The sequence below is a fragment of the Petaurus breviceps genome, unplaced genomic scaffold (genome assembly GCF_028583685.1).
Source record: "Petaurus breviceps papuanus isolate PSGF00001 unplaced genomic scaffold, PetGlider_PUasm1.0 156, whole genome shotgun sequence".
Classification (NCBI taxonomy): domain Eukaryota; kingdom Metazoa; phylum Chordata; class Mammalia; order Diprotodontia; family Petauridae; genus Petaurus; species Petaurus breviceps.
The window spans coordinates 2,629,501-2,645,369 of record NW_027185720.1 but is presented as its reverse complement, the minus strand read 5'-3'; the positions used below and the strand labels follow the sequence as shown (position 1 = coordinate 2,645,369).

The following is a 15,869-nucleotide window of genomic DNA, read 5'->3' as shown; positions in this document are numbered from 1 at the left end:
GTCAGCATAAACCCCAAGGAACACTTCAATTAGGCTAGTAGCCTGTTCATAGGCATTTTTTATTCCTCTTCCATATTCCCAGTGATTCAGCTCACCTGCTCTCTTCCACCTGAGGCCATGGCAGAATGATGAGAAGGCTTCCAATTTTCCTCCCTGCCCTGGCTGTCTTTGTAACAATCAAAGAAACTATCTTGAAATTTTCCAAAGGATTTACTACTACAACTAGGTCCAATTAATACACTATTCAAAGTTAGAATTTTGTAAAAATACATGAATTGGTTCCAGAATTTGAATAATGACACCATTTCAAATGATTTGTTATTGGCACATAATTGACGTTATTGGTATATTGTTGGGACTACTTGGGGACACATTTTTTGGACTTGAGTATATTATATAAACAAGAGAGTGCCATCAAAACTCTTCTCAGGCTGTGGGCTATTTTCTCTGCATATGAAAGACCGAGGAAGTGGATCTGTAGGGCCTCCTACACAGGCAGAAGAAACAGTGGCCTCTTCCCTTACACTTCCCTTTTTCTCCATCTATTAGTCTAGCTGGGGAATGGTAGAGGCTTAGGCTCCAAAAGGGAACACTGAACCTCATTATTGGGTAGTTCTTAGGGAAATAACTATTATCTTATAGTCTAACCTTCAGAGATTAAAAGTGAGAAGTATATGGAATTTCCGACATAAGCTAGGGTAGGGTTTCTTATCCTTTTTTTTATCATGGGAAGTCTGGTGAAACCAATGGGTCCTTTCTCAGAATAATTTTTTTTTAATGCATAAAATAAAATGCTTAAGATTTCCAAAAAAAAATCCAATCATACTGAAATATAGTTATCAAGGTATTTTCCTATTCAAGTTCACAGACCCCTTGAAATATATCTACCTACCCCTGTACTGGGTGGGAGGGGTTCTGACAGAAGGACCTAAAACCCAAGAACAGAAATTGGAGTCTAAAGAAAAGAATTAGCCTGAGGGCATGAGGGCATTAGCTAACTGGAAGGACCCTGTTTTTTTGGGGGGAAGGTTGTTGTTTTTTTGTTTGTTTTGTTTTGTTCTCCTTGTTCCAAAGATCTTGGCACCCGGGGCACCTGATGGCCGGTTGAGAGGTTTCCTGGCCAGGACAGCTCAAAGGATGAGGAGGGCATTTCCCGTAGTTTTAGCAATGTTTTCTGCTTTTTCTAAGTAGGAGGGGGAGAAAAAGAACAGCAAGGAAAGGGGGTCTGTCCTCCCTGAAAAGCATGGTGGCAGAGAAAGAGGAGTATTCATTCTCCCATTTCTTCACGTCAGTAATCCTATTTTAAAGTAGCCTCCAGTTCACAACAATTTTCTTATGTTCTACCTTCCTTTATCCCGGTTCTAGAGCCAAGGACAACCAAAAGATAAAATACACCTAGTCTTGGACCACCTGAGGGCAATGCTGAACTAATCAAGTAGAAAGTCTCTTCATCCCATCTTGAAATGCAATAAACTACCCCCAAGGCCAATGACTGACCATTTATGATGCCAGCATAACTGTGTTTTCCACATACTGAAAGTACTTGTGGAAAATGCTTCACATTCAGAAGCCCACCTCCCCCATAGAGATGCACTTGTCCACATACCAACAGTTCCTTCTCCCTGCCTTAGCCTGTGACAATGTAAGGAATAAAGCTTTTTATAGATTTGTATTCTAGATCATTATTAAAAGGGTTTTCTCGCCAGAACAAGAGATACTGAAGGATTTCAAATGAGCCAGAAGCTTAAGACTCATTCATCAGAGCAATGTCTAATAGGGCAGCATTCAGCAGAACAGTGTCCACAGGAGTCTATGAGAAAGGAACAAGAATCAGGCTCAGCAGGGGTAGGATAGGACACCTTCGGAAGATACCAATGTCCCTGAATCACCAGAGGCTTCAAGATGCACTCTGGCCACGTACGTTCCCTATACATTTGTCCCTTCCCACAGGCACCCTGATAGGCATTTTTCCTGCCTGCCTGGTTTTCTCTACATGTGCCCTCACCATAGATGTCCCCTACATATGTGCCCCTCAGAATATATCCTGGCCACTTGCATTTCCTACATGTGTATCTTTCCATGAGTCCTTATGGGTCTTCTTGTCATAGATGCTGCACACAGTTGTGGGAGAGCCCTCTGCAGGTCCATGAAGGAAACGTTTTATTGCTACTTTTCTTATTATGTCATTTCATTCAATGCTCTCATTTGGAACTAATTGCATCATCTCATGTATATGTATAACATATATATACACATGTGTATATGTAGAGCATATATACATTACATTATAATTGTATGTATACTATATAGTTATATATATATACATGTATCTATATATTATATAAACATTATAGTTATGGTTTTAGGGAATTTGGATGCACAAAGTACCTTGAATCTGAGTAGTTGTCCATGGAGGATTAACAGTCCAAGTTGAAGGGCCAGCTAGGTGGTGCAGTGAGTAGAGCATGGGCCCTCGAGTCAGGAGAACCTGAGTTCAAATCTGGCCTCAGACACTTCACAGAAAACTAGCTGTGTGACCTTGGGCAAGTCACTTAACCCTAATTGCCCTACCTTCCCCCCTCCAAAAAAAGTGTAAGTTAAAGGGGGCTCCTAGGTGTCACTTAGGGAACCAGACAAAAAAAGACTAGGCTGAGAATTGTAAAGACCATGGTTCTTATCCTAGCTCTGCCATTAATTTGTTAGGTAGCCTTGGAGAAGTCACTTAACTTCTCTGGGCTTCAGATTCTTCACCTATAAAATGAGAGTATTTGAGCAGATAACCTCTAAGATTTCTTCTGGCTTTGAGTTTTTAGGATTCTCTTAGTCTCAAAAGCCTAACAGTTACCAAGAAATCATAAGATCACAGATGTAGTCCTGGAAGAGACTCCAAAGGTCACTGAGCACATCTCCCTCTTTTACATAGAAGAAAATGGAGGCAAAGAAAAGTTATGTGATTCATCCAGGATGACACAGTTCCTAACTCCAAGTCCAATGCCCTACTGACTTTTCCATACTGCTTCTTACAGCTAGGCTTCATGCTTGTTAGTTGCTGGTCATCTTCAGGTACCTTGGGACCCATCTCTGGGTTGTGCCCATTAGCTCCCCTTTCCCTTTGTTAAAGAAATTCTCTCCTTTGCTCAAGCCACTCCTTCCATAATCTTCTCTCATCCCAATAAATGGATATTGAATGACAATTGATACAGATTCTGTTGATCCAAAACACTTAAGATAATTCATTTACTTCTCCAAGGGAACCCCAGTCTGGTTGCTATCAACTCTGGCTTCACAAATAAAAATCATCTTATGTCATTCCCTGACAGCCCCTCCTGCTATGGGAATTGCTTCAACCAAACTAGAATATATTTTTGTACAGAAAAAATAATCAATGGTGATCTGGTACAGATTGAACTGGTATGATTAGTGCTGTACTTGAGGAACATTAAGGGTTTAAGAGGCTTTTGTGGACTGGCCTGGGAGTTTAAACATAATTTGCACCATCCTTTCTGAAGGGAAATTAGTTCTGAGTGTTCAAAAACTGCCTTAAAAATTAATTTACCATTCTATAGTGCTTTAAGGTTTGCAAAGCACTTCAAAAATATTATCTCATTTTATCCTCACAATAACCCTAGGAGGTAAGTGCTATTATCATTTCCATTTTACAAAAGGGAAACTGAAGCCAACAGAAGTGAAATGATTTGCCCAGGATCTCAGAGAATATAAATGTCTGAGGCTGGATTTGAACTCAGACCTTCCTGACTCAAGGTCCAGCACTCCCTCTACTGTGCCACCTAGCTGTCTCCTTAGATTATATTCATAAATGGGGTCTGCCCACACTCACACTTCCATCCTTTATCTGATTTCAAATAATAAACTTTGATTTGTTTCCATACAAAATAACCTTAATGAACATGGGAACAATTGGGGAGGTTTTCTGGAGGTGGTAATTTTGACATGCTAAATTAGTTCTTTCAACAACTTGTAAGCCAAGATTCCCCAGGGCCTTCTTAAGACAAGAAAGCTTATAATTTCCCACCCTATGACCACTCAGCTCCCTGACACAAAGTGTCTGTTCAGGAGGTCAACTCCAGAATGTACACTATACATCTTCATGCAAGAGATATGCTAATTTATCACCCAGACACAGAAGCTTACTGTAAACTAATCCAAACTGCTGATGATGCACTAAATCAGCATGAGGGATGAGCATAAATACAGTGGCAAGTGAAGTTCAGAAGGATACAGATCTGCCTGATCAATGAGATGTCAGTGAGCAAATGAAATGGAATGTTGACAAACATATGGTACCACATGCCAAGCTTGAAATTAACCAATTCCTGTACTGCGAGACAGGCTACAAAAAGCGGTGGGCTACAAGAGAAGCCAAGGACCCAATGTCAGCTATCTTAGATAAATTATGACTCCAATGACTTACCGGAAAAAGAAATGTCTATTAACACCATGCATTGCACAGAAAGGAGCTATATGATAAAAACATGTTTTGGAGCAATAAACATATTGCAAAGAAAATTATTTTGTCTACTCAATCTACTGAGAGATCTATAAACATGATGTGGACAAATAATAGAAATCTTTATATCAGGTAACTAGAGATTATTGGCATAGGGACTTTCAACTGTGATTTCACTCATATAGGGAATGCATGGGCAAGAAAATCTCCTCCACACATGTCACTTTCCTGCAATTTATAATTTTAGAAAGTTGCCCAAAACACTGAGTAGTTAAGTGACTTTCCCAGGCTTACATATTGTAAAGACAAGCACAAGCAGCTCTCCAGAGGACTGCTGCTGTGAACAGCTTCAAGGTTCTGATGACATAGTATAGTGAACTGTCTATTTATTCAGCAATAAACTAAGACAAAATATTGACAGAAATCAAAGTACAACATTCACAATGTTATGACATAACAACTTATCACTAAAAGGTCCACATAGCTATCACCAAAGTGGTCACATAGTTTTAAGCAAAAGATATCATTCAGTAAGAACTTAATCATACTTAAGGAGGCAAACTTCCTCAAGGGACAAAAAGTACAAATGTTGAAGTTCTCCACCCCTAGGTCACATTGCCTTAATCTCTCAGTCAAAAAGTCTTCTTTCTTCTTAATTGTAGATTAGTTTCCAATCATCCTTAATTCAATCATCCTGAAGAAGGACAGGATACAGAATACAAAGTCCTCCCACCCCTAGGCCACAGTAAATCATAATCTTGTCAGTTTGCATTAGATACCCAAGGAGAGGTCTTTTCATCTTGACTCAAGGATGGCTCTCAGCTTCCATGGTTCCTCTTTCAGAGGTCCAGCTTCTATCTGAATCCACCCAGCTGTCACCTGGGTTTAAAGACAAGCAGCTCTCAGTTCCTTGTCCAGTTCCTGTTCCATATTGAAGCTCACAGTGTCCAGAGCACCTCAAGTCCTTCACAATTTCTGTTCCTGGGAAGACAAAGCTTAACAAAGCCACAATAATATTCATGCACATTGCCGGCATGCTCATCAATTCACTTTCTGCTTGTGAAATCAACATAGACCCAACAACAAGGTCTGAGAAATGAACACAAATCATAAATGTAGTCCCAGGACCTCTGGAAACATCAGTAAGACCCTCCCCCGGGATTTCTGTAAACATACAACAAGAAAATCCTCTTTCAGGGCTTCTGAATCAGCAGTGAGGTGCCAGCAAGGTCCTCTGTCAGCAGACGGATCTGACAAAGTAACATCAAAACAGACAAAGTACCAGCACTACAGCCATGCTTCCTCCCAGTTCCCCTCTCTTCTCATTTCTCAGTTCTTCTCAATTATCTTCTCAGTTCTTTTCAGTTCTCAGTTGTCAGTCCTCAGTTCTGCCACCACAAGTTCTTTTCTCAATTCTTCTCTCTCCAGCCTGGGCCTCTCCTTATATATGATCATTAGCTCCTCCCTGCCCCACCCTTTCCTGTTGTATCAGTAAGTTCCTCCCACTGTGGGATTCACAAGTTCTATTTCTTAAGGAACTTGAAACAAGGTGCTAAGTCCTTGTTTGCTTGCCATTACAAGGGGCAGGAAAGATCTTAAAATCCCCATTACCATTACACATATCCAGTATGCGTCAGAGACAGGACCTGATCTCAAGTTTTCCTAACTTTGTACTCAGTTCTCTATCTAGTATACTATACTACCTCTCTAGATGAAACAATTGCTAGTAAATAAAATCCCGTTTGTGTTACCCTGAGCAAAGCAGATCATTTCTGGACCCACCATACTCAAAGTTTCACAGAGAAACCATGATAAGAGAAACTTGGGGGAGAGACATGACTTGTGTGTCCAGATCAGACCTGTTGTTCCCAGAGATTTGGTAAATTTCAAGGACTCTCGTCCCAAACTTTCTCTATACCCTCCACATATATATTTTCTTTCTTTTTTCTTTTTAAAAATACATTTTATTTCACACATACAATTTCATAAAGGAGAAATCTGTAAGAAAGTGATTTCCTCAATAAACTTGTAAACCTAGAGTAAGGGAAGAAACTGACAAAAACCTGCCCTGCAGGTTGATAGATCACAATATTCTATATAAGAAAAAGAACTGATTAGATCCCACCGGAATACATATTCCAGTTCTTGTTAGTACAAAGCTTCAAAGGTATCTGGGGAGCTGGCAGGAAAGGAGGCAGGAAGTAACTCCTCCTTACAAGGTATGTCCCCTCCCTTTTGTTCTATATATCTATAGTTGACATGGCATATTTAACTTTTACTTTATATTTTACCTCTTGGTAAGTTTTGGTTAAAGGTAGAATTATAGTACTAAAATATGACCTGATCCCAGATGTAGTTTATTTAAATTTCAAAATGAAAAGCTTACCAAGAGCAGATAAGATTGATTGCTCTCTCTGTCTTAGCATAATTGTATTTCAGGTGAACATCAATTTACTTTAAAGGACACTTCTAAGTAGCAGAATGCATCATAAATAATTCATCAATCACAGCTGCTGGTAACCTGATTTACTCAAACAGATTCCAACAGAATAAAGGAGTTGTATTGTTTTCAATATTTGTATTTGTTTTCAAACAGTTTAAGGGACTGGCTTTACCATGAATCACTGCCTAGACTTCATGCTCCATATTCAGCCTGGAAAAATGTGTTTCTAGTTATACAGACTTATTAATTAGAAAAAATAGTCTGAGATACTTTCAGAACCAAGGGCAGTCCCTGTGTATTTAAGTCAGAAGCAATAGTAAATGTATTTGGGAGAGAAGGGGGTGGAGCATGATTAGCTTTTCTCACTTATGTCATTCTAACAAGGTTAATATTATTCATTTCTATCTCCATATCAACTTTTAAGCATAATTGAAGTGAAGCACATTTTTCTTCAGTAAATCCAACCCAGGTTATTCTAGTACTTGAACACTCGAAAATTACTTCAGCTTGGCAGGGCACATTAAATGGAGGCAAAATCATACACTTGTTCAAGTTCAGTCAGTTGACACGGTGAGAATTGTATCTACAACTTCATCTATCATACTGAAAGACACTGCTTACCTTTACAAGTCTTCGTGTTTTCAATCAAATTCAGCAACCCTGTATTGGTGATTTCCTAAATCTTGAGATATGCTTTGAAAAGAATATACTGACAAGAAGAAAAAAAGAGAGAGAGAGAATAGAAAATGGGCTACTTACTTGTAAACCCCTCTGAAATACTGAATGGCCCATAAAATTAGCCAACATTCGAATTAAAGCTGCACCCTGTGGGAAAGAAGATAGAGAGATTCTGTTTCAATGAGGATAAAAAAGCACGCGCCCGCGCGCGCACACACACATACGTAATCATTAAAAGTTCAAGCCCTGTTTTACTTAATCTCACTTCTTCCAAGTGAATTTCAGAAACAAAAGAATGGTCAGACAAATATCACAAGCCTACAGGACTCCATAATTTCCCAAGTTTCAGTTGACCCTATATCTAGCCACAGTACAGAACTCTTCTCTGTAAACTCTGAAGATGGTCTTCCAAACAAAATTTTTTTTAAAATGCTATCTTATAGTGGTCGGGTGGCTCAGTGAGTAAGAGCACCGGCTCCAGTGTCGGGATGACCTGGGGATCGAATCTGGGGTCAAACACTTAGCACCCACCCAGAAACACCTGCCCATGTAACCTTGAGCAAGTTACTTAACCCCAATTGCTTTAAAAAAAATGCTATCCTGCAATCTACCTTGTAACAAGCCTGTCTGGTCTTCAGATGACAAACATTATCAATCATGGGGTCTACATTCAAAACCTTTCCAGCCTAGCAAAATTGGCAAAATTTGAGCTCTACTGGTACAGCCTTAAAGAAACCAGGATCACTCACCAGCATGTGAGGGTGAGATATGATGTCTAGAAATATCTCCCTATGGTATAGCTCTTTGTTGGTAACAGCTTTCTTTTTCATGTAACAACAACAGTGACTTAAATGGAAATTAACATATAAAAACAGAAAGACAGTTTTCTGGGTATGGTGTCTGGGGCTTAGAGCTTTAGGAATTATGTCTAGAATCTGCTTGCCCACAATAATTTTTGCAGAATGAAACATTCCCCCTAGTTCTGTCTCCATCTAAAGTCACATTGGCTCTATTAACCTCTGAATTTTCTTTGGAAGCTGCAGAGAAAGTGCCAATCTTCATTGCTCAAGGGAAAGGGTTTGCTCATCCAGGAGTTTCCTGAACCTATGAAATGACAGGTTCAGTCCCTATCCTATAACACCAAGAGGCACTACCAGGAATAGAAGGCCAGGCTAGGAGTCAGGAAGATCTCATTACAAGTACTACCTCCACTAAGTCCATGCTGTGTGGTGCTGGTCAAGTCACAATCTTTCAGTGCCCTGAGCAACTCTATGAATAGACTACAAGTATCAGATGATTATATAATGTTGGATCAATAGCTCAGAGGGTCCAGTCTAGTCCAATCCTTCTTTTTACAGGTGAGCTCTGTGGTCCTGGGAAAGTCATTCTCAGTGCCAATAACTCTTTAAGATCAGAAGTTGCATATGACTGTAAGATCCTGGATCTAGAAATGGAAGGGGTCTCAGAATCCATCTAGTACAATGCCCTCCTTTTACAGATGAGGAAACTGAGTCCCATACAAATTAAATGAACATAGGTTCACACAGGTATTAAGCATCAATGGAAAGATCTGAACTTAAGTGTTCTGATTCCTCAGCCTTTCTGCTGTACACACTCCACAGATAGAGGGAGTTTCCACCTGGGGAGTTCCCAATACTATTCAAAATGAAATCAGAGATCTCGAATAAGATAAATAACAAATGAGCAATCACAGCAAAAATAAAACAATAAAAATGAATAAAATGTTGTGGTATCATGACAGCTAACAGAATGAGCCAGCAGCAAAGCTCTAAGCTAATTGTCTGGGTTTTATTCTCCATTGCTCAGTTTGGCCAGACAGTACTACTACTATGTCCTGAACTTATTCTAAGTCCTATGGATATATTCAATTTTCATATTCCTTAATGAGGAGGTTCATTAAAGGCATTAGTAGTTATTTAGATTAATACTTCACCTCATTTTTTTTTCTTTTACCAAATGCTCTCCTCCCCAAAATGTTGTGCAGTCTAAGTATCATTGTCTACATTTTAGATGAAGAAATTTAACTTTAAAGAGGCTGAGACTTGTCTAGGTTCACTCTGTAAGTAAATGAATGGTAAAGCCCAGAACCCCCTAACTCCTGGTGCAATTACTGGCTAAAAGATTTTGAGCTGGAAAGGTCCTTAGGGGCCATAGAGTAAAGCCCTCTGCTCTTCTGTGATGATTTTATAATACTAAAGATGGAATTTTAAAGATATGATACTGACAATGAAGACAACGATGATGATGATGGCGGTGGTGGCGGCAGGCGACATTTAAAAGGCACTTTATGGCTTTCAAATAGTTCTATATATATACTGTCTCATTTGACCCTCTCACCACCCCTTTGACCCTAATCAGATTTTTAAAGTGAAGAAAATGAAGCCCAAGGAGGATAGATGCATAGAGGGCATATACATATTAAGTGGAAAAACTGGCATTGGTGTCACAGTAGATAAAGTGCCAGGTCTGGGTCAGGAAGATCTGAGTTCAAATTTGACCTCAGACACTAACTTCATGACCTTGGGCAAGTTACTTAACCTCTGTCTATACCAGTTTCCTCAGCTTTTATAGAAGCACCTTTGACTATTAAAAATGCCCAAATTAATTACAAAGGACCTATGAAGGAAGACACTATCTGTTGAGAAACAGAAGTAGGTACAGAATGATTTTACACATATATATTATATATGTGTGTATATATATTTGTGTCTAATAGTAGCCATCTCTAAGGCAGAAGAGGGGAGGGGAAGGAAGAAAAAGGGGGAAACGTTACATGATGACTTTATTATATATTTTAAAAAATAGCAAGTTGTACCTAAGAAATTTGCAGTTTCATGTGCAATCATCTTTTTTTTATTCTACCATATTATAAAAATGCTTGTTACTTCATAAATTAAAAGTAAAATTTCAAAACCAAAACACTTAGCATAGTGCCTGCCACATAGAATGGCCTATATCAGGGGTGGGGAACCTTTAGTCTCAAGGTCATGAGGTCTTGAGGTCACAGGTTCCCTACCCTTGGCCCTATGTGAATGCTTATGCCCTTCCTACTCCACTTGTCTGACTCCAGATCTTCTTCCATTCCCATACTGCACTGCCTCAGCCCTTACACTATTTTGTCTCTCTATAACACGGGCATTAAGGAACTGTGGTGATAGTAGGAAAGGTGATTTTTTTTAAGTTGTACCTAGCCGTAGGAACTATCATTACACTGTAGGAAAATTCTAGAGATGAAAAAAAAAATACACATTCATTACTTAATATTCAAAAGAATAGGGCCCATATTACCTCCCCATCCAACCCCCCTTCAATCACAAATAATTAACTTCAAATACAAATAAGTTTGTTGGGTTAAGAAGAGAAAATAGATATGAAAGCACTTTGGATCTCTAAATTAGAAATCACAGATTAGAAGCCTCAAAATAAATGTCACCACAAGGAAAGTCTCTATGTCAGCAGGGATTTCCGTATCATGGCATGGACTACAGAAACAATGCTTCATTGATCCAGGTTCATTGAATTTTGTGTAGCAAATCTTCATGTAAACACGTGCTTTCTCTGATTTTTATTTAAATGATAATTCATGTTACAGACAGAGAATAGAAGCCTGGGCTTTATTCCTTTCAGTCTTCCAATAGTTCCTTTCAACTTCCTTCTCTCTCACTTCATTCTAACCAAATGTCTGACCCATTAAATCATGAGTTCCTCAAGGGCAAAAACTGTCTTTTGCCTCTGTTTTATATCTCAAATGCTTAGCATCTGCCTGATACACAGTGGGTGCTTAAGTAATGTTGATTGGTTTATTAATATGACCAGAAAAATCACAGAATCTCAGAACTGAAAAGAACCTCAGAGACCATCTAGCCCCAGGAATCAATGCTTCAACATTTCCCAACAAACAAATGATCACCCAAGCATTTGCTTAAAGACATTCACAGCCCACAATACTTTGGAGTCAATTCTCATTTTAAAGGACATTTTGCTTTAAATCAAGTCTAAATTTGCCTGCAATCATCCATCATAACATAAGCCAAAGCATCCAAGATCTAAAAGGAAACAAGGGATAACTGGGTCATGCCAAAGGATGACAGTGCATTTCTGCTGGACCACATTTTCTGACAAGTAAACAAACAAAAATCCCCATTTCCCCAATCTCCTAAAGCAGAAGAATCTAAACTCTTTTGATCATGTCTCTATCACTTTTTAAAAATGGTCATGTGCCCCTACTATGTGTATATTCACTTATTCATAAATCATAATAATGGTGCTTATAACTTTGAACATTGTTAAATTATATTACACAAAAAATATTACTAGTATAAGAAAAAGGTGAAATAATATTTGGACCTATAGTCAATAAAGAACCATTGAAATTTATTGAATAAGAGACTTGCATGGTCCTACCTGTGATTTAGGCAAATTGCTTTGACAACTCCCTCTCCAAATACCCTGGATTTGCCTACTTTGTAATTATTTCCTTCAGATTTATTCTCCATAAAATTATATTTGTTTCCCCTTTTTAGAAAGGAGTTCATTGCATTCTTATCTCCAAAGTCTAACAAAGGATCTAGTACATAGTAGTCACTTAAAAATATGTTTGATTTCTTGATCATTTTGGGGAGTAGGGGCAATGCCCAGTGAAGAAGAAGGGAGCTAGTGCTGAAGACATGTTCCATGACTAGCTATCACAGGGAGGGTGGGATGTGACACCGTCCCAAGCCTTAGTTGATCCCATACCCCTCAACAGACCCCTTGGATAAAACTGCCCTTAGTTTGGAGAGTACTTCCCTGTAGCATAAATATATTGCCAGAGAAGTAGAAATCAACTCACTATGTCTATCTACTTTCTTCCTATCCCTTCTGCCTTCCCTTCATCATAATTGCAAGTGCTTTTGTGATACCTTCTTCTCCCAGACATTTTTGCCATCAAATCTGCCCTTCCTGACTAGATTTCACCTACTGGCTTGGAGAAGGACCCACAAGGATCACCCTAATGGTGGCAAATACCTCTCTCCTTCCCCTATATACAGAGTTGCTCTATTCATTTCTAGGTCTGGAAGTACTGGGATGTAATTTCTAGCACTGTTTTATTCAATTACAGAATGCAGAATTCCATTTTGACAAAGCAGTTAGAACTGTCCCTGGAGCAGCTCTTTAAGTGAATTCCTTGAAGTGTGAGTGTTAGGCAGGGTAGTATCTAATGAAAGATTATTCTTCATAAGTCTAGGTTTTGAGGATTTTTCATGGTGGTAACTTAGTCTATTGTGAATCTGTCTTATGACCATAACGAAAACCAAAGCAATTCTCATTGCAAAGTCAAAGCTACTACATTTATGGAATGAAAATATGTGTCTGCCAATATTCTTGGCAGGAACCATTGTACTGGGGGATACATATAGGGACCATATTTTCTGAACCAAAAGACATGGCCTAACAAATATTTCTTTAAAAAGCCTCATGGAAAGTAGTTTATTTTCTAGAAATTAGTGCACTCCCAGAGAATCCATGATGAATGGTGGCTGGAGGCAAAAGGTGCAGAGAGGTTTCTCTAGTCTATGTTCATGGAGACTGAAATTGCTTTATCTTAAAGAAAACAAAAAGAATAAAATTCCATTATCTATGACCTAGTTTTATTTACTAAGATAAATGACAATAACGTGATAAAAATATATTTACGTGAGTATATCTATTTATCTACATACACACATACGTATAACTACAAATTTACAAATGGAAAGAATAAAACAATCAAAACAAAATGCGAAATTATAATGTTCAAGCTTGATAGAAATGAAAAGATATGGAAGACAATTTCTCAATGCTTCTCTGCCAAAGTCTAGGAGTGTGGAAAACTGCATGTAACATCAGAATGTTTAGAAATGGTGGTTAGTTTTACTGAAACTTTTTTCTTTCTCTTTATTCTTTTTATTTTAATATGAAATGGCTCTCTGAGCAGGAAAGAGAAGAATAATACATTGGGAAAAAAGATGATATGAAATCCAAAAATATCATTGAAATGATTTTTAGAAAAAGAAAAATAATACCATGGGTATATTCCTAAACTCAGACAAATCTTAAGAATCAAACTGCCAAGGCACTGATAAATTTCATTACTGAAACTACAATTTTTGATCTGCTTTACCTCAAATATGCTTTATTCTTTCTACTCATATAAATTTACATTCTACTATAATACTCAATTGTAAACAGTAGTTCTCAGTATAAGACAATGTCAATTGTCAAGGTGTACCCAGTCCAGGGAGCTGTGTCTATGGGATTCTGAATCATGAGCTCCATATAACCTCTGTTCCTTACTGGATGGGGGAGGAGATGAACAAGAAAAGAGAAGAGACTTTATCAGCTATTAGGCTTTCCTCTGGCCACATTGAGAGTTCAGGAAGTACCTAATCGAATATACTCAGGTCTTTCTTTGAGTCTTTTCAGAAGTTCCTTGGTGATACCAAATTGGAAATTCTGATGAGTTTGGAAGCCAACAAATTTCACTCTCCCCCCCCCCCCATTTCTTTGAAAGCTGAAAAATTCAACAGGCTCCTAAATAAGAACCTGACTCATATTTGAAGTAAGAATGCTAAGTACTTCAATGCTTCAAGGACTGCACTTTCATAAAGCAGATTTTTACCCAGTACAAGCCCCTAGACTTTAACAAGAAAAAATGGCAAACCCTTTGGTATTGAATCCCTTCAAACTTAGCCAGGTTTTGTCAGTCAGTAATTAATATTTAAGTGCCTACTTAAGAAAGCCAGCCACTTTCTTGACAAGGAAAAGTAAGCTCTCAAAGGAGCTTACAGTTTAATGGGGGGGGAGGGGGAGGGACATGCAAATAACAAAATACAAACAAGCAATATCCAGGGTAAATTGGAAATAATCAACAGTCAACAGAGTTATTTTCTGCCCCTGGGCTCATCCTTCAAGACTTTTCCACCTGGCACAACTTTCGAGAACTTCTAATCCACTGGTATAGCCTTAGAAAATCCAGTCACACTCAAATCATGATTAGGAATTAAAGTAGAACTTTAACAGAGATAAACCTTCTATAATTGGATGTTTTGTTTTTTGTTGGCTTTTTTTCCTTGCATAAGAGATAACTGGTTCCCCAAGACCTTACTCACCAAGACCACGGAGAATTAAAGGCTGGAAGTTATTTTAATGGTGCTAGGAGTATCGTAAATAATAATCCGTCCTTGCTAAATCTATTAGGTGGTTACACTACAGTAATCCCTACCAATTTAGTCTATTACATCCTAACATTTGTTGTAATCCCTCTTGAGGCAGAAAAAAATAATATAAATTAATTCCACTGTAATTAATGCCAGAGAGCTATTTGATAGATGGATTATATATAAATTGTATTTAATTGTTGGTACCCAGCTGAGAAAGGCCATTTTTTTTTTTTGCTATGGTCTCACTGAATTTGCAAGTACTGATTATCTATATGACATAGGGGTCTATACATCTCTGATGAGGAAAATACTTGGCAGCCGAAGGGCAGCTGCTAAACTGAGATGAGGGTGGGGGATATGAGGCTTGACAGGGGTCTAATTAGATCTGAACAAGCCCTTGGGCTCCTATGGAGAAGTGCCGCTAAAGGGACAGTTTGATGTATAGATCTGGTCTTTGAGAGGTTGTTTGGCCACCACCTAAAGGCTTGTGACCTTATAGTAATCTTTCACTTCCTCTGATTGTTTCCATTTTGGAAAATGGAATAACCTTTTTTTAACAGGGTGAAACATTTATGTCAAATTGAAGGCAAGTCCAATCACCTTTCAGAGACTGTTTCCTCATCTACAAAACAAGGTGTTTGTACTAGAACTAAGGCCCCAAGGTCAAATTCTAAGTTTACTCCATGTTTCTATCATCAATAGATTAGGAGCTCTGTGAGCTTAATTGTTATTCCTCTTTATAAGTCTTCCTAACTCACATGAATAAATACAGGATGCCCCAAAAGTCTTAGTGCAATTTTAAGTTTTAATATCTCTAAACTGCACTAAGACTTTTAGGACACCCTGTATAGTCATCTATGATGAAAAGGTTCAATCCTATATTGGGGAAACTATGCATAGGCTAAAGCTGCATGCTGAGAGTTGGAGGTCCCTAAAAAGACACTCAATCAATAAACCTTTAGTAGGTACCTACCACATGCAGGGCGTTGTGTTCAAGACTAATTTATAATAATAATTAAAGTATATTTTGTAATGACAAGCTGAAGATGGAACTAAAGAGGTCTGGTGTAGAGGCTAG

At 38.3% G+C, this 15,869-nt stretch overlaps 1 protein-coding gene across 1 annotated transcript in view; it reads right to left on the bottom strand.

Moving 5' to 3' along the window:
* The window catches only part of TRHDE (thyrotropin releasing hormone degrading enzyme), a 504,503-nt gene that overhangs the window by 160,628 nt on the left and 328,006 nt on the right, over window positions 1-15,869 (bottom strand). Inside the window, exon 7 of the mRNA XM_069081944.1 lies at window positions 7,671-7,736. Coding sequence (XP_068938045.1) covers window positions 7,671-7,736 — 66 coding nt within the window. The remainder of the gene's footprint in view (window positions 1-7,670; window positions 7,737-15,869) is intronic.